We start from the raw sequence: 18,806 nt of genomic DNA on the forward strand, positions 1-18,806 counted from the left end.
AACAATGGTCCTCTTGCACAAGGCATACAAATGCACCTTGCATCCAAAGATCAGCATCCCTCATGCCCCCCCCCTTCTTTACACCCCCATAATGCTTTGTCTCATACCCGCCCCTCACGCTCTTTCTAAACACCCTCACTTTTTTGTCAGTAAAACTCCTGTGCCGCCTCCCCGACTTGTTCACTCTTCGCAACCTTCGCGGCACGCGTTGGCATCCATCTCGAGTTTCCTGTCCTCCTGTCTTTGCTACGTAAATTATCTCTGGACTCCGAGAGCTCATACAAGTAGTCATGCTGTGGAAATCAAGGACGAAGACTGAACCCTACTGCCTACAGGTAGACAGTCTTAGTTTAACTAAATCAATTACTCGCAAAAACAGTTGTTAGAAGTAGCAAGAAGTTGTGAAAGTGTTTCATAGTATAAGTAGCTGTGTTCATGTAACCTTGTATTCACGTTTACGAACTTGTGAAGCAGAAAACCTTTCACAAGGGTGTTAATTTTGCTACCTTTGAATTCTAATCTTCAGTTTTCCAAAACCTTGTAGATAGTAGACTAAGGGTTATTCAAGCGTGACACGTCACAATTTATAATAATAGTTTATAATAGTTCATTATTTTTCTTTAAATAGTGATTTACCTTAAAAGTGGTGCGTGTTTTCAGATAAGACTGATGCTGGACAATATTCTGTCCTTGATTTTATATTTTGTTTAATTAATTAAACAGTATTATAACTGCAACAAAGAGAAGAGTGAGCGAATGAATGAATGAATGAATGAATGAATGAAAGCCTCTAAAATGGACCACCCAACCCCTCCCCCATTTTGTATTGAGCGTTCGCAAAGCTATAAGTAGCGCGCATGTAAAATAACGAGGACACTTTGTGATAGCACATCCTACAGTTAAGGCAACAAAGCTACACGAGGGGGCAGACACACATAAACGTCACTGGGATAACGTGTAAGCCTCTATGCATGGATCAAATTGACACATGAGAGAATTTGGGAATATAATTATTTGAGTCATTTCGTGAAGACGCTCCAAGCAGACAGAACTCATTTCAGACTGGACATTCCCAAAGTCCAGATGTTAGTCCACACCTACTCCACTATGGTGAGTTTATGAGTTTAATCGCGACGACAATATAAATTGGAAGCCTGGCCTGTTTCTAAAGCTAGCCATTGAAAATTAGCTTTGCTGTCTTTTAACTTGAGCGCGCAGATGCGGGACATTAAGCGTTCGTTTCTCCGCGCTGTCATGATCTCTGTTGAGTGTTAGATAATAATATGCATGCACAGCCGAGGAGAAAATCGCGTGTCGCCAAGTATCGTTTGAGATTAGGTTGTGTTAGATGCAGGGACATGTAGGGTAATGGATAGAATAAGAATTGTTTTCCACTTTCAATGCAAGAGACATTTTGTTGCGCGTAATCCTGTAAAATTTGAATATTTTACATTAACTCTCAGATTAGCGAGATACAAGTTAAATATGCTTCAGATGTAGTCGGTGAACTGTAAATGATTTTCAGTTTTCTGTCACATAATAAAGTCTCTCGGTCTCATTGGTGAAGACCTAAAATATGTTCCACAGCAGCAAAATTGATTTTAGTGACCCAGCAACAGAAAATCGAAGTTTGTCGGGGATGAATGCATTTATGGTGTCTGAAAATAATCTGAAACTAAGTGAATTGTAAATTGCGCACGGTAATTTTTAATACCAGTGTTTTCTTCCCTTCTAATATTTAAAGTATTATAATAATAAACGTTTTGATAATGTTTTGACGTATTCTAGGATTTGTTTTCCTTAAGAGAAACGTCGTCTATTGTGAAACTGAATTTCAGTTGCCTGTAATCACCGATAGACTAACTGTTTCCCAGTTCATTGTCCGTCTGATTGATGGTGATGCAGAATAACGGACATCTGCCAGAGACACCTGATGCTTAAAATTGACACTGGAATTTCCTATCGTGTTTTTTTTTCTTGTTTAAATTACATGCAGTTTTTTAACAGAACAATTAATGAACTTTTGAAAGATGGATATTCTTTTGCTCTCGTAGTCGTCGTGACTGTTCCCTTGTAATTAGTATTGTCGTCTTTTATCTTCTCTACGTTGTCGAAGCACTTAAAGTGAGCGGGGGCATTAAATGTGAAATAGTTCTTGCCTTATCTGGAAACCACGGGGACAGCATCATGCCCTAACAAACTCTGTGCTTGTTTTACGCGCAGGATCGTGCGGACGGACTGTCAAGCTCTTCGCCGAGCGGCCGACTGTCACAGCTTTCCTCGCTGAACCAAGCAGCGTACTCGTCGGCTCCTCCACTGTGCCACACGCCGGCGTCTGATTTTCAGCCCCCGTATTTTCCACCACCGTACCCCCAGTCTTCGCTCTCTTACTCTCAGAGCCAGGATTCTGGATATCCACATTTACCGGACCCCTACCCCTCCATCAACTCGCTCCATCAACATCAGCAAGCGGCATGGCACTCCCAGCGGTCTCGCTCAGAGGAGGGTGGACTCTTGTCGCAGTCTCACCGGGCTTTGAGTCTGGACCCCAGACGAGAGTACCCTGGTGTACCCCGGCTTCTCCATGGACTGGGCGAGGGTGCAGCCGCGCTCGGAGACGGTCCCCTTGGAATGCATGCAGTAGGTCATCATGGTCTGGAGGACATTCAGGCGAGTCCTTAAAGATCCATGTGGTTTGTCTTTGTCAGCACTCACGAGAGAGCGCGTAAAATACAGGAGCATGCACTTGAGCGTTTAGCAGTGCATTCATTTTAATCATGAAGGGAGACATAGACTTAAGACAAATTGATATATACAGTGAAGTTCTTATTGTTTTATTTGACGTTTTAATTCGTTAACTATTTAAAAGACATTCACAATTCACAGTCTCACACAATAGCATCATTTTACACAACGTAAACTTTTACCGTAAACCATTATGAGAATTATTTGCGAATGTTTTCTCCTTGACATCGTCTTAGTGACACGAGAGTCTTATGCTTTGTTTACTAATGCATGTAAGGATCGAAATAAATCAGTGTTTTAGCAAATCAGCTATAAAGCGCGTCTTTCCACAATTTTGCACGGTAATATAATGTCACCGACCTGAGAAACGATTTGAAATCCTGCACCAATATCTCCACCGATTTCATTTATTCTAAATTTATTTGTCTCCCACACACACACATTTTTAAAACGATTTAATTGAGTATCACCGTTGGACTTGTTATGAGAAGTCAATAGGAAAGTTGAACGTCAAAATATTAGAGGGCAATAAAACCAATTACCGATTAAACAAAGATATTTCTAAAGAAAACGGACTGGCGCAACATCTACACCTGCTGACATACGGAGTATTCCTGTAATAGATTTTACACTGTAACGCAAATATTTCGTTGTTTTACGAATTTGGTGTATTACAGTGTTCTTCTTCTTCTTATTATTATTATCATTAGATTTTATTATGTTCATGTTTTTTAATTAGTACTCTTTGTATGGTGGTATGACAAGTTGAGTACAGATAATAGTTGTTCTTGAATCGTAATAAATAACTTGTCGCGTGCGAAACCAGACGAAATAACGATGATAAGAATGAGTTAACAAATGTCGGTAAATTCAAAATGCCCCACCCCCCAAACGGTAAATAGCCAGCCAAATCAATTGATCTTCTAGGAACTACCAAAAGTAAACAATAAAGAGAGAGAGACAGACAGAGAGGGGGAGAGAGAGGGAGGGAGAGAGAGAGAGAACAAAAAGCAGAAGCCAAGAATAAAGCAACCTCAGGGACGTCATGAAAGAGAAATTATTTTATTGCCTTTGTTCCTTTAGTTGTTTATTTTAAGTCATGTAGAGGAATCAGGAAACATATTACAAAACGTTTTGGTCATCCTTGTTCTTTTAACAGTATTTCCAATAGCTTTGAGCAGGTGCAGAATTAGATCAGATGACAAATAACACCATGACAATGTTGTGCTCTCTGAAAACTTGGCGCAGCCAATTGATTTCCTTGGTCAAGTATTCATTGAACCAACTGATTAATCTAGCTGTAAAAAGGGACAGATTTTTTTTTTTTTTTTTTTTGCATGTGTCCCAAATTATACAAAAATAGACATCTGAAAATTTGCGTTTTGCTCTGCTAAAAAGGATACACGATCAGATTAGAATTCTTGGCTTTTTATTTGTTTTTGCATGGATGATATCAGAATTTTTCCATATACTGATATAAAAATAGCATAAATCAATATGTATTGCGCAGTACAAATTTTATTAAAACGAGACGCGTAAAATTATAGGTTACATAATTAAACGTTAAATATGAGTTGATAGAATTAGAACCGTTGATAGCAACTTAGTTTGCGTTCTAAAATGTAGCCTTTTGAGTTAATGTAGATGAGATTATGAATGTTTAAAACTAACTAAACCCCTTTAATACAATACAGCGTCCAGCTGAGGTGTAAAAACAAAACAAAACAAAACCACGTACTGTGTAAACCTGTGTAAACCTTTTGTTCATCACATAAAAAATAATCCTCCTCATTATTGTCATAGAAATTCCATGTGAACTAATCTGCTCCTAATAGATGCACTGTTAAAAGACTTCTGTCAAACGAAAAATTTCTTTTACAGCAGGCCACACTAGCACTTAATCATTACGCTATTTAATGTCTTTTTCTTAAACTGTTATGCTTTTAATTTGGCACAAGTGGACTCTTAAGTCTTCATCAGACACAAAGCTCTGCAATGGTTGTTTGCATATAACGTCACTGTGCCAAACAAACATAGGAAGAAGAACTTAAAATGAAGTATCAATATTATTTACAGTAAGCGTACACTAAAAGATATTAATTTTCAGAGTGACTGTTATATGTTATAATTCATGGATGTGAATTATGGACTTACACTCTGCTATTTTTGCGTCAACACAGGGGATGGAGGAAGGATCAGCCTTAGGAATCCTGGACCATTCAGTAATCAAGAAAGGTGAGAGATGAAAATGTCACGTACACTGAGAAAATCGGGGGGTCTATCGGGCAGGATCGGTCTCTGACGGGAAAATGTTTTAAACTGAGTTCTTAACTCAAGTTCCAGGGGAATAGGTGGAATATGAACCCTCAATCTCCCGCCACCAATAAGTCCAAAGTAATAAAATGGAGTTACCTCTTTGCCATCTCCTTTCACTTTGAGCAGCTCACCCTTACCTTGACGCAGTTCTGATCCACAGCCCCCTACTCCTTATACAATCAGAGACTGTTTAGGTTGACCACTGGCCTGTTCCTCCCAGCTTGCACTCCAAGCCAAACATCTCACTGTGTTCACCAACTATTCTCAATACTATTGCCAAAGCATTTAATCATGTCCTGACAACAAACTGGTGAACTTAGGCTGAGGCCGTAATTAATCGACGCACACACTTGCTCATAGACATAGCCGCGTGCACAAATATATGCAAATTCATACGCGCACACACACACACACAAGCACTCACAGACACACACACACACACACACACACACACACAGAGAATAATTCTGCTCTGCTCTTTCATTTGAAGTCAAGAAATCTTCCAACACTCTGCTTCAGACTTTCTGCCTAAAGGCAGTTACTCTAATGAACTGTTCATGGTCATATGAGAGACAGAGAGGGATTAGAACCAGCCAAGGAAGGGAGGGGTATGTGTGTGTGATAAAGGGGAGTTATGAGAAATTCACAGTGTGATCATTCCACCCAAATACCACGAAATTGGATTTTTATAGGGCACAGAGAACTACTCAGAAAATCCGTCTATAGTGCTTTAAAAGTTCCAAGTGTTCCAGACCCATATATAGTGTCTATACAAACACACACACACACACACACACACACACACACACACATGTTTGGGTGGCGCGCCATGATTGTATAGTGGTTAGTACTCTATGTTGTGTGGCTGCCCACTGCTCATGGATGGTTTAAATGCAGATTCCTAAAATTTCCTTTGGGATCAATGAAGTATAAAAAAAAAGAAGAAATGAAAAAAAAAAACAAACAAACAAAAAAAAAACCCCAAACCCAAAAACCCTATATATATATATATATATATATATATATATATATATATATATATATATATATGTATGTATGTATGTATGTATATGTATGTATATGTGTGTGTGTGTGTGTGTATATATATATATATATATATATATATATATATATATATATATATATATATATATATATAAAATTTATTTATTTATTTACATATATATGTGTGTGTGTGTGTGTGTGTGTATAAATATATATATATATACACACACACACACACACACACACACACACACATATATATATCAAAACCAACATTTATTCTGGTGCGGTATCAGATGATGGCTCACACATCACCACACAGTGGATCAGTAATGGAGCATACTTATGGGCATATGGATTTCTGCATGGAGAACAAACCAAAGCCCACATGAATAAGCGGATCTACGCGGACAGCTTTGAGGTATCTCCTGCTCTATGGTGGGGGACTGAAAGAGCTTCGCTTGTTGTCCACGGATCTGTGCTGCACAGCGGGACGTCGCAAACAGGCGCACGCCGCCCACGGAGAGAGAAAAACCGACACCACCGAGCATTTTACAGCTGACAACGAGAGAGATAATAACGCACTAACGTTGCGCGTCACTGTCAACAAGCACTGTGCCAAATGGGGAGGGGGTACAGGGGACTCGGCTCTTTTAACTCACGGTTTACACACATTCGGAAAGGAATATATCTGGATTTGAATATACACATACACTCTTGGTTAAGCCATTGAATTGCGGATGACAATCCTGCCCACACATCCATAGCGCGCGGAAATTTGTGATTAGCCGGCTACACGGGCTAATCTTATGAAAACAAATTAACGTTTTTAGAGGATGATGTAACAAAGATGCTTGAGCACAAATTAAAAGCCAACGGGACTCTGTTTTTCATGTCAACGCTAATCATTATTAGGAGCTGAATGGCAGTTTAAAACGTAATCTTTTTTCCCTTTTTTCAGAGGGTAGCTTTGGCTTGAAGAAAATTATTTTCACTGATTGCAAACGTCGCTACAACGACATATCAACCACACTACATTACTACATTAAATAATAGTTACTTCTGCGGAAGGTGGGGTGTTCTGGTATTGATCTATACCATGGTTTATTCCCGTTTTCCAATCCGACTCTCTCACCATGTTTGCGTCAGTTTAAAACAACACATTACACAAAGAGTGCTGGATTTAATTTAAAATTTGAAATTTGAAGCAAATGAAAAGCACTTAAATCTTTTTATAAAACTTTCCCACCTGTAATGCAACACCTCTTCTGACTGACGAAAAGAAAACCAAACCTAATCAACCTCGGTTGCAGTGACACTTCAACCAAAGTTGTCAACTCTGGGGGCTTTGTACAACCAAAGAAACGTGATTACAGATGAAAAGTGTTACACTGATGAAAATACCTGGTTGTGTGAATACACATAGTATTTTTCTCTCTCATTTTCAGTCATGTCAGACAAATATAGTCGTGAACTGTGTTGAAGAGAATAATGTGGCGCGGGCACCAAACTCTCTTCTACTTTTTTCTCTCCCTCTGTAGTTCCCATCCCGTCCAAGCTGAATGGCTCTGCCCTCTCTGCCCTCTCCCTCAGTAAAGAGGGATTGGGCCTTGGGGGTGTTTCCAATCCTGGGGAGGTCTTCTGCTCTGTACCTGGACGCCTCTCCCTACTCAGCTCCACCTCCAAATACAAGGTGACTGTAGGAGAGGTTCAAAGACGCTTGTCCCCGCCCGAGTGCCTCAATGCCTCCCTGTTAGGCGGAGTTCTGCGCAGGTGAGAAAGCGAGAAAAGTTGGGACAGCAAAACTGAATCTATAGTATTTGAATACCTGATGGATAGGCTGTTTAAAAGGGATGGGTGAGGGTGTGTATGAAAGGATGTGTGAAAAAATACTGTTTAAGGTTGTGGGGTTTTGTTTTTTTGTTTTTTTGATAGGTATTAATCTTTTATGCATCCCTTCCCGCAGGGCAAAGTCAAAGAATGGTGGACGATGTCTGCGAGAGCGGCTGGAAAAGATTGGACTGAACCTGCCGGCCGGAAGACGCAAGGCTGCCAATGTCACACTGCTGACATCCCTGGTCGAGGGTGAGTCACTGAGACTAAAACGTACAGAGGGTAACAGATTGGACAAAATGCTACAAACTTAGTATGATTAACAGGCTAAATTTCTGAATGAATGCAGTCTATTTTGTATGTATGTGTGTGTGTGTGTGTGTGTGTGTTTATCGGCCTTATGATTTTGTGTTGATGTCCAGCCCAGAGAAAACTCCAGAATGAGTTGTCACGAATTCATTTGACATGCTAAATCTTCGCTGATCTGAATTAAATTTGCCCCCACCCCCTCTCTTTCTCTCTCTCTATCACACAGGTGAGGCAGTTCACCTGGCGCGAGATTTTGGGTACGTGTGTGAGACAGAGTTTCCGGCCAGGGCGACAGCGGAGTACCTGTGTCGACAGAGCGATCCAGAGCAGCTGCCCACTCGCCGGAGTATGCTGCTGGCTACAAAGTAAGGCTTTGACAGCTCTGGGCTCAGGCCTCTATCTACAGCCCCACACGGGAGATCGGCAAACAGCGTAGAACACTCACAGCGTGTTGAGATGAATTGTGCTGTACACAGTGAATAACCATATTAAATATTTTTAGGCACATGCAATACTGTGTCATATACTTCTATATACTTATACTGATGTTAGTTTTTTTTTTCTGGCAAAAAAAGTAACTAAATAAGCAGTTTTATATGACTGATATTTTTCTTTGCAGTTTGCATGAGGGCTCTTTAACGATACCCAATTATATCTGTCTTTTTGGGAAGGACAGAACAAAGAGAAACGACCGACATTGCGTTCGTTGAAGACAATGCGTGAACTATAACTATAGCGCTTTGAGACTAACGCTAACGCTGTCCCTTTTGGCTACAGGGAGATCTGCAAGGAGTTTGTTGACTTGATGTCACAGGACAGGTCGCCCCTGGGAGCGAGTCGTCCGACTCCGTGCCTGGAGCCCGGGGTGCAGGGAAGCCTAACGCACTTCAGTTTGCTCACGCATGGCTTCGGCACCCCCGCCATCTGCGCTGCTCTCTCTGCCTTCCAGAGCTATCTTTTGGAGGCCCTTAAACTTCTGGACAAGGGTGAGGGAGGCGCCAAGAGCCACCATGACAAAGACATCAAACACCGCAAATGAAGAGCCCAAACACGGTTTCACCGCAGGAAAGAAAAAGACTGCACTTCCTCAGTCACCCGCACCCATCTAGGACAGTGTGATCGTATTTATATGTGTGTGTGTGTGTGTTTGGGTGGTGATGTGTTTACCACCACAGACTTATAGACAGACCCCAGCGATGAGGGCTTTCATTTCTGCAGGTTTCTTATTCTTCCAAACAGTGTGGGGAAAAAGGTCCAGGGTCTTCAGGATCTTCTGTCTTTGAAACGGGCCGCTACCGATTGACATCTCGGCTTAAACAGAGAAGACCATATCTACGACAGTGCTGCAGCTCCTTGCGTGGACTAGTTCACGTTCCGAAAGCAGAGGACGGAGTGCTTAATTGATGCCCATGAGAATCTTTTGGGTTTACTCAGATACCAGAAGAACGGCTGTCACAGGCAGGGAAAACAGATTTCTAGCAAGGGGGAAGATGTGTGTTAGTATTTAAAAAAAAAAAAAAAAAAAAACCTCCAGTCATTTTGTACTCTCTGTTGTATGTTTACTATCATTGTTATTATTATTATTATTATTATTGTTATATCACAATTGTAAATGTAATATATTATTAAAAAGCAATAACGGACGTTTTGGTGTGAAATTTCAGTTTGTACTTCCAACTTGTATGGATTCAAGAAATTTGAAATAGTTTCAGAATTAATGCTGAGAAAATGTCAGAAGTACCATATTCATTACCCTGGGTATTTTCCTTGTTCTTTTTTCATGAGGTGAGTGGAAAAAGTGAAATCACTCTATTAATATGATTAAATATGAAAATCAAATATGACCTGAACCATCAGTGTCTGGACAACATAACCTTTAATAATGCGTTGAAATTACAGAAGATGGAGGGGGAAAAAAAGCAATACTGAGAATCCAGGATTTGAAAAATGGCATTGAAGTAAGAAAGGAAAAAAACAAAAAAACTACAGAACTCCTTTCAAAATTATTCAAGTTCTGTGAAAGTATCCAAATGATCCACAGGTCCAATTCAAATTCTTCAGAGTGTATTTGTGACGGTTAATCTGTATTCAGTCATGTAGGAATGATATGCGTCAGTATAGACCTATACACACAAAACAGTGGTAGAGTTGACGCCTTCAGTGTCAAAGGTGGCGACAACCCAGCCGTTTCCCCGAGAGACAACGCCACTGGCATATCGACTAAACGCAAAAAAAACCCCCAGTAACACTGCTGTTTCTTTCTTGCCTCTCACTCCATCTGCTACTGTACCTTTTTTTTTTTTTCATCTGCTCTGGGGGCCCCCACAACTTCATACCTGCCCCCTGTTCACTCTCTTTCTCTCACACACACACACACACACACACACACCCCGTAGTGTCAATTCCCCAATCCCCCTCTCTCTTTCTCCCTGTGACCCCCCCCCCCCCCCCCTCCATCCTCTCTCTCTCTCTCTCTCTCTCTCTCTCTCTTTCCTCCTCCTCTTCTCCAACACTCAGCAGGGCTGTTCTGCATCTCCCTGTGCCTCCAGGCAAACATATGCTGCTCTTCCCGTCAGATTCCGGTGTGTTTGGGAGAGAAGGGATTGTTTAATGTTTATTAATCACCTGTGTGTGGAGGAGAGATGAGACGGTGTGCCACACAAACACACACATGCACACGCACCCGAACTGCCAAAAATACAAGCGGACAAAGAGTGAGAAAACATGAACATACACATATTTTTTTTCTCCACTTCCGTTTCTGAATATACTTCCCTTGTCTCTGGTGTACCAACTCAACAATCGGGACAGTGCTTGTGAATGGACAGTGTATAGCACATGTACGCTCACTGTCATATCAATATCCAGTTGACTACATTTCCCACAATTCTAACACTAAAAGGCTTGACCGCTGGCAACAATCCTATTTAGATGTTTTGAACACAATGAAAACAAGGTCAGAACAACATGTATGGTGACAACGGGGCAATGTTTTATTGAAACATAAAGATTATTTCAGCAGTACAAAAGCAGGCCTATTGAGTTGGGCAAAGAGAGGAGAGAGGGAGAGGAAGAGAGAGAGAGAGGCCGGTCACTGGGGACCGAGGGGAAGCCTCTCCATGTCGTGAATGCCGTCCTTGTCAATCAAACGAACAGTGAAGGATGGCAGGTTCAGAATGAAGCGCTTGTTTAGCTGTAAGAGACAAAGAGAGAAGGGAGCGTCAAACGTCTTCCTGGGGATACGAGAACATCGCCGCGGCGATAAGACAAGGAAAATAACAAACCTGAGCACTTCACCTCTGTTAAGATTTAACAAGTCACTGTATATTTCAATGAAGTGCTATAAAATTCAGCCTTTTCACAGGACCAGAGGGGCAACAAAAGAATCAAACTTACTGACGTAACAAAGGCACAACACAGAACCGCGGAAAGCAAACCGAGTTTAGAATAACTCAAGTATCAAAAATATGTCATTAGAATTTGAGTTAAGTTTTATTACAGAGTCAAGTTTTATTATGCATGTCCCCACTTTCGTACGTAATTTCACTGGGATATTCAGTCACCACAACTTCTCTGAGATGTTCTAACGTGTAAATGTTATCAGTGCAGACTGAACACGGCAGGAGAACGAGCGCGAACACGGTCTGAACGGCACAGCAGAGTGAGACGAGAGAAGAGCACAGGGGAGCACAGCAAAAACACACATTAACCCAGGACCGCAGAGACCGGGGTTCATCGCGGTGCTGCCAGAGTGCGTGTATGAACACAACTGTTTTTGCGAGTGGGTAGCCACCAATTTAGTGGCAGGTCGATCGGGGGGGGGGGGGGGGGTGTATATCGGGTACCTCTGCGCTCATTACAAGTTCCCAGAAAAGTCCTGCACGGTCTGGTGAAAACATGTAGAGTGTGATGCAATGGCTCGTGAGATGAGTCTCTGGCCTCCCTCCCCAGTGTGGGGGCTGTGCAAGCAATGGGTTACGGGAGTACGAGGGGAACTAGGCGCCACTGTCTTAGCAGAAAAGGGGATACAAAGACAAAAAATAGAGAGACGCTCACCTCCTCTAAACATTTCTTAAGGAGGTCCACGGCTTCCTCCCGTGTCAGATCTAAACAGAGAAAAGAGCAGACAGAGAGGAGAAATGTCAATCAAGCCTCTTCCTCCTGTAACACAGGAGAGATAAAAACGTGACAGATGAAAATGGGAGTGACTGGAAAAACAAAAGAAGAGTCTGTACCTGGTCTGTAGTAGCGGTCCAGGATGGACAGAGTGAGGAAAGCTCCGTAACCGTGGGCAGCGAAGGGGGCTTTGGCCAGAGCTGACAGATAATCCATGTAATACAGGCTGGGCCCGTCTGTCTCATCATGGCCAGCCAGCAGCAGGTTCACATGGTACGGGGTCTACAGAGAGAGAGAGAGAGAGAGAGAGAGAGAGAGAGAGAATGAGAGAGAGAGAGAGAGAGAGAATGAGAGGTTGCTAAAGACAACTAAACCAATGCAACCATGCCTGTCCTTTAAAAAAAAAAAAAAAGTGTCGACATTGTGCAGGAAAACAAACTTTGCTGCATTTAGAGAAAAAGTCTGAAGTTTACACATTAGCACTGCTCACCGTTGCGGAAAAAAAAGAAAAAAAGAAAAGTGGGCATAAGCTTTACTTCGTTTCTACACGCCCAAAGAAACACTGTTTTAAATTAACAGCTCTGATCTCAAAACTAAACAAAATGAGAGCTTCAGATGACAACATCAACAACAACAACGTCAGAAGAAGAAGAAGAAGAAGAAGAAGAAGAGGAAGAAGAAGAAGAAGTGGAATAGAGGAGTGGGAGGGAGGGTGGGGGGGGGGTGTGAAACTGCCGAGACGTCGCAAGAGGGAAAAGGGGGGGGCGGGGTGAGGTGGGTTGGAGGGGGAGAGTGTTGAGAGGTCTGGGGGGGGGTCGCGGTGTCACCGGCAGTGTGACATCTGCTGGAAGACAGCACCCCTGCTGCTCTGAGCGTGCCCCCCCCCCCACACACACACAAGTCTCCCGCCCTCACCCTATGCCCTGGAGTCACGCCAGGTCTCATTAAAACTTCTTTTAGTCGTTTTCTTTTCTCCCTCTCTTATCGACAACTGTGTGCACCTCTCCCTACAGCTTGCCTTTAATTTCTGTAAGATTATGCTCCCTGTGCCCTACACGCCTCTGTCATGAAATCCTACTACACACTAACTCTTTACAAACTGATCTATGGGTATCGTGGTGGTAGCAAGGCTTGAGTTAGTGACTCTGACCCAGAAGCTTCAAACACTTGAACCTGTTTCTCTAACACTCACATTACCTTACCTGTAGAGTAACCACCTGGTTTGAGTCTTTCTTTTCTTTCATTTTATTATTATCAACTTGCTCTCTGGGGTATGTTCAGGAGTTGTGTGTTGCCCTTGGAGAGGGCTGCTGTGCTACTGTAACCTCGAGAGACGTTCTAAATGTTGGCAGGTTGATGAAAAACCATGCCGGCCTAGTGGGGCGCTCCCCTGTGTACAACCCACCCCCTCCTTACTCAACACCTGTCTCACGGAAACCACACAACTGTCTCATGACTTCCACATAAATGTGGCAGACACACCGTGCTCTCGGCGACTGATCTAAAATCAGTTATAATGTGTCTTTGTTGATTCGTCACATCACTACTAAAAATAATTTTCGATTCATACAGTCTGTATCGATACACTGCTGTCGTAAGAATCAGAACTCTATGCAGGAATCTGAGTGGTTTCATATTTTGTAAGGCTGTGCTGATGAATAGCGATTGTGAGAAAAATTAATATTTGTATGTTGAATGTGTCTCATCTTCTCGGTCATTTTTGTCTGACCACAAATCCATGTTTTTTTTTTGTTTTTTTTAAATGACCCCTCCTAAAGAATGAGGCACTTATGTTCATAAAACAATGAACTAAATTCTTTTTCTTGAAGTTTACAGTTCCTCTTTTGTGTCAACATTTTGTAAGGCGATATGTTACCATTTCCAGTCAAAACCAACACATTTCTATCCTACATTCTGTCTTAGCCTCCCGTGTCATTTTCCCCTCTCTCTCACTCTCTCTCTCATGTTCCAGCTCTCGCTCTCTGCACTTTGCCCTAGGACATATTCTCTTTATTGGCATTTCTGCCCAATCTGCTGTATTAATTGTTCATCTGTGGAGAAACAAGGGAACGTCGTGCAATATGGCACTGGCAATTACTGTGCTTCCCGTGTATAGTCAGAGAGGATACGGGGCTGTTACCCAAGTGTAGCAATAATGACAAACTGTTGCTCTACCGTTGGCTTAAAGCTTTCGCAGGGCTCAGACGCAGTCATAAAATCAACTCACTGAGCCTTGACCAACATTTGCCTTCATTAAGTCTCGTGCTTTTTTTTTTTCTTTTTTTTTTTTTTTTTTTTGGTAAGACAGAACTTATGTTATCAGAGCTTTGTTTCCCTGGTGAGGAGAAGATGTATCTGAGGGCTCGGTCGATCTCTCCAGGGTCACCCTGAAGACTCAGCTGTGTTTATTCTCTAAGAAACATGGTTGGTCCATAGGGTTTGAGATCCCCGGACCTGCCAACCTTTGTCTGTACGCTGTCTCTTCTGGACCAGGAGTATGACTGTTTCTGCTCACTTTTTTTTAACAGAGATCACTGTCAAAAGTAAAACCGTAGGGCTAATGTATGATACGTAAAGGAGAATGCAGATTTAACTGCAAAAGTTATTCCTAAAGTGAAACTACTTAGTTAAACAGACAAACCGATCTCTTCTAAGAGGTCAGAACAAACCCATCTTTCTTCAAACTAGACTTCTCACATGTATGATACCTGAGGTCATACAGCCAGTGAAGAGGCTCTGACGAGTGAAACAGACAATAATTTATATCTAAAAAAAATTCCAACGAGGTCAACCATTCCTAAACCGTAGTGAAATAAAGCAGTTGTAAGTGTGCAGTTTGTTTATTCTAAGACCACGCTTCAGAGCCAAGGAACATTCAATAACTGCACCACTCGACGTGTACCTAATGAACTCTACTATTCATACCCTAAAAGAATACGGGGTAAATGAGTGATCCACTCCATGCACTAGTTAAAGCATGTTGATTTGTGAACTTGGCTTCAGTCCCCCAGGGACACTATCCAACCCCTCCTTCCCTACCCAGCCCCACCTTCCCTCATCAGGCCACCCTCATCAGCTACACTAATTGTTTTTTGTAATTATTTTCTCCCTTCTGCTATTGTGACAGGCAGCAGCTACACTCTTCCTAACAAATTAACACACAGCCACCAGAAAACAAGGAGGGGATGCAGACGAGCCCTTTTACACAGATGGGTGCCCTCGTGGCTGATGCCACCTACATCATGGGTGCACACACACACACACACACACATAAAATTGGCAAGAGGCCCTCTGAGACCATTGGGAGCACATTACGTTACTGGAGCAGGTGCTGAGGACCTCTGAGACTAGGGTAACACTTTGTCACATTCACAACACATTGACATCTGTCTTGAGAATGATCAAAGGGAAATAAGAGCCCACCGCTGACTGACTGTGCAAAACATAAACGCCGGCCACAAGGTCTTTACAATTGTGGTCTGGGGAATTTTTTTTTTTTTCAAATGACTACATTATGCTGCCTCCTGAAATATCCTTACCATATCAATCTTAATCAAACCATAAAAGCATCATTCTGTAATACAGCTAATATGGTTGATTTTGGCTGTAGATCTAATACTGTCTATAGGCCCCTTTGCACATTTCTCCTCCACAGTCATACCGTATTAGTAAGAATAACAGGGTTAGGTTTAGGGGCGGGAATAGAAATAATAATACTAACAATAACAAAAATAGGAATAATAATACAGTTAAATAACTTCTAAGGGTAACCCATACACCTTCTATAGGTGGAAGAAAAATAAAACAGAGAGGTCTAATACTGATTAGCTGGCTGATAAATTTGGCTGTCTAGCATAGTAATTTGGGGGAGACGGAGATACATACTCTACTGCGAAGGTAGTCTGCCAGGTTCTTCCGGGTGAAGTTTGCTGCAGCTGCTGGACTGAGCTCATACCCTGAAAAGAGAAACGAATCAGAGATTGCTCAAAATATGAAGTCATGTAGTTTGTTAATTTCGCTTTGGTGCAGCCTTGCAAAAACTGTACTGTCTACCTGAGACACCTATGCAGTTCCCACAAACCCCCCCCCCCCCCCTCCAGCTCAATAGGTTCTTAAAAGGCATACATTTAGCACCCCTCACCCATGTAATGGAATGGCACTTACCTGTGAATTAAAAAAAAATCATAGACATTTTCACATATTCAAAAAAATTCGCATGAAAACATTCAGACAGGCACGTGTTTCTTTGGATACTGATGGGGACTAGAGAGTCTTACTAAAAAAAAAAAAAAAAAAAAAAAAAGGAGTGTATGATGGAAAAAGCCAAAAACAGAGAAATCCTGCAAGGATCACTTACCATTCCTCATTTTGTAGAGCTGTACATTCTTCTGGATGTACTCTGCAAACTGAACTGTGTCACCAGCCTCACCCACACACAGGAGCAGGATCTTCTCGCTCAATTTGAACATCTTATCATAATCTACAATAAATAGACAATGTAATGTTACTCGCACCGGGAATCAAAAACGTTGATTCCTTCGTACTCTGGACTGATGGATGTTCACACGGTCAACGCTTTTTTAACTACCTTTAACACTTACTTGGACATACAATACAGTGTGGTCTACGCTTTCTCTGAAATAGTCTAATGTCAGTATGAGAAAACATATTCAAAATATATGGAATGTTATGAACGACAAAGACACGGGCCTCTGAAGTTACAAAGCTAGTTTGCTGAGTCCGCTTTCACTTTCGTTCACTGAATGGCAGATTCATCGTTAGCTTGCTAAACCTGACTTGTTTTATGTCAAGAGTTCATGAAACGCACATAAACCAAAAATAAAGCACACTGCTGTGTTTGTTATCTTTCACATGTAATTCAAACAATATGGCATTCATAACATGGGTAAGTAGTGTTATGTTTTATGTGTTCGACAGTTGAACGAGCTAGCTCAACTAATACCTCACGCGAAATCACTTCCACGCACAATGGATGGACGTTAGCTGGATCTTTAGATGCTAAGTAGCTAGCGCTTATGCACAACAAAAAGCGATGTAAGAATAAACAAAATTTAGAAATTAGACAAAATAGTTTTGTATAACAATCGTCGTTATTTGTTCAGAGCAGCATTTATCACAATAAGGGCAACACTCACGAAGAATTAGCCGGCTAGCTATTAGCCAAATGGTTAGCACAATATCTTACCGTGTTTCATCTGAATGATACTGCTAGCTGCAACATTATCAGCAGCAACCAAGACAAAGTCTGGTCCCTGAATCCCAATTAAGTACTCCATATTGCAGATGGAGATTAAAACGTGCGTCTAAGATAAATATTTAGCTTCAGTAACACTTAAATTGTTCAACCAGTCAGGTCGTTCAATCAGATATTACACAGCAAAAGTTGAGAGTAATCTGTGGCGCGCACATATGATGTCACACAAAAAGCATTGGAATTGGACGTCAACGCTCCCTCAACACGTGACTCAGGCGTCATTACAGTGTAATTGTTGGCAAGAGCCACTAGTATCTATTAATTACCCTCTTAAATTTGGAACACTATTAATTTCAGCCCAAACAAAGTTGCATTTACACTTGGCAATGCCCCTTAGCAACAGACGACAAACTTTTAAACTGTAAAACTGTTCCCCAAGTTTCGCCGTTAAACTGATGAAGTCTAACTGGGAAAAACGGAGGTGGACAAAATTGCCAACATCGCATAGCTTGTACCATATAGGAGGGAAATGCCACATTTAACCGTATAACTACTGTGAACAGCTATAGATTTGTTGCTTCTGCTAGCTGTGAAAACTGTATGTAGGCCAATGTGTGGATGTCCGTTGACGATAAGACACCAACTATCTGACACAGATCCCTCGGATACATACATTGGTATTCCACAATGAGCACTGATTTGTTACGGAAATCTGAGGGAAAGAACTCAACCACAGTCAGTTGTGGTCAAAAGCACATGCTTGTCAACTCTGATGTCTGTGTATTGGTTTCAAATGAGAAGCTATACCGATGAAATAACCGAATCAGTGGACTGCCGTTGTAAATATGTGCCTGTTTGAATGGTTTCCTCAAGAGCTGTGTGTAAAAAACCCCAAAACAAAGCAGTTTAACACTGAAGGACACTGTGATTGGGTTTCAGTGCATAAAGCCACTCAAAATAGATTTTTACAACTAAATTGATACTAGGAACACAGGAAGTAGTCTGCTGAGCAGTGGGAGAGTCAAATAATGAAATGAGTCATCCTTCATATTGTTCTCTGAAACAGTGCAAGCCCATGTACGGCAAACATCACAAGGAACCCTACTGGCCTAAGTCCTCATCCGCGGTGGAATTGTTCAGTGGTTCTGTCCTGTGCGTTGCATTTCTTTGCATGGTTTCCATTCAGTTTTCAGAGGGCCATCTAAATGACACCGAATACAGAGCCATTCTGAGTGATAATCTTCATCCAATGAAACCGTTCCATCCT

General features: G+C 41.7%; 2 protein-coding genes across 4 annotated transcripts; one reads left to right on the top strand and one right to left on the bottom strand.

The window, feature by feature from the left end:
- Window positions 1–290: 290 nt before the first annotated feature.
- Window positions 291–9,247, top strand: tfap2e (transcription factor AP-2 epsilon). 3 transcript variants are annotated; one of them, XM_030789138.1, is made up of 7 exons: window positions 291–335; window positions 2,224–2,670; window positions 4,926–4,980; window positions 7,608–7,839; window positions 8,033–8,151; window positions 8,435–8,573; window positions 8,986–9,247. In XM_030789138.1, exons 1-7 carry the CDS (start codon window positions 291–293, stop codon window positions 9,245–9,247), a joined length of 1,299 nt encoding a protein of 432 aa, XP_030644998.1. The 3 variants fall into 3 exon arrangements, with proteins under 3 accessions (XP_030644998.1, XP_030644999.1, XP_030645000.1); XM_030789139.1 differs by having other exon boundaries at window positions 291–319; window positions 2,214–2,670; XM_030789140.1 differs by lacking the exon at window positions 291–335 and adding an exon at window positions 1,084–1,110.
- Window positions 9,248–11,178: 1,931 nt separating this feature from the next.
- On the bottom strand, window positions 11,179–17,728 carry psmb2 (proteasome 20S subunit beta 2). Its single transcript, XM_030789077.1, has 6 exons — window positions 17,531–17,728; window positions 16,682–16,804; window positions 16,210–16,280; window positions 12,444–12,606; window positions 12,265–12,314; window positions 11,179–11,401 (listed from the first exon to the last, which is right to left on the bottom strand). The coding sequence occupies exons 1-6, from the start codon at window positions 17,619–17,621 to the stop codon at window positions 11,300–11,302; spliced, it is 600 nt and encodes a 199-aa protein (XP_030644937.1). The 5' UTR covers window positions 17,622–17,728; the 3' UTR covers window positions 11,179–11,299.
- Between the last annotated feature and the right edge of the window lie 1,078 nt (window positions 17,729–18,806).

The sequence above is a fragment of the Chanos chanos genome, chromosome 12, assembly GCF_902362185.1.
Source record: "Chanos chanos chromosome 12, fChaCha1.1, whole genome shotgun sequence".
Lineage (NCBI taxonomy): Eukaryota > Metazoa > Chordata > Actinopteri > Gonorynchiformes > Chanidae > Chanos > Chanos chanos.

Excerpts from the sequence above, each read along its gene's own strand:
- tfap2e (XM_030789138.1), top strand. The coding sequence starts at position 291 with ATGCTGTGGAAATCAAGGACGAAGACTGAACCCTACTGCCTACAG. Across the intron at positions 336-2,223 it reads CTGAACCCTACTGCCTACAG|GATCGTGCGGACGGACTGTC; the intron begins GTAGACAGTCTT and ends TTTTACGCGCAG. Across the intron at positions 8,574-8,985 it reads AGTATGCTGCTGGCTACAAA|GGAGATCTGCAAGGAGTTTG; the intron begins GTAAGGCTTTGA and ends TTTTGGCTACAG.
- psmb2 (XM_030789077.1), bottom strand. The coding sequence starts at position 17,621 with ATGGAGTACTTAATTGGGATTCAGGGACCAGACTTTGTCTTGGTTGCT. Across the intron at positions 16,805-17,530 it reads TATCATTCAGATGAAACACG|ATTATGATAAGATGTTCAAA; the intron begins GTAAGATATTGT and ends TATTTATTGTAG. Across the intron at positions 16,281-16,681 it reads GCTCTACAAAATGAGGAATG|GGTATGAGCTCAGTCCAGCA; the intron begins GTAAGTGATCCT and ends TTCTCTTTTCAG.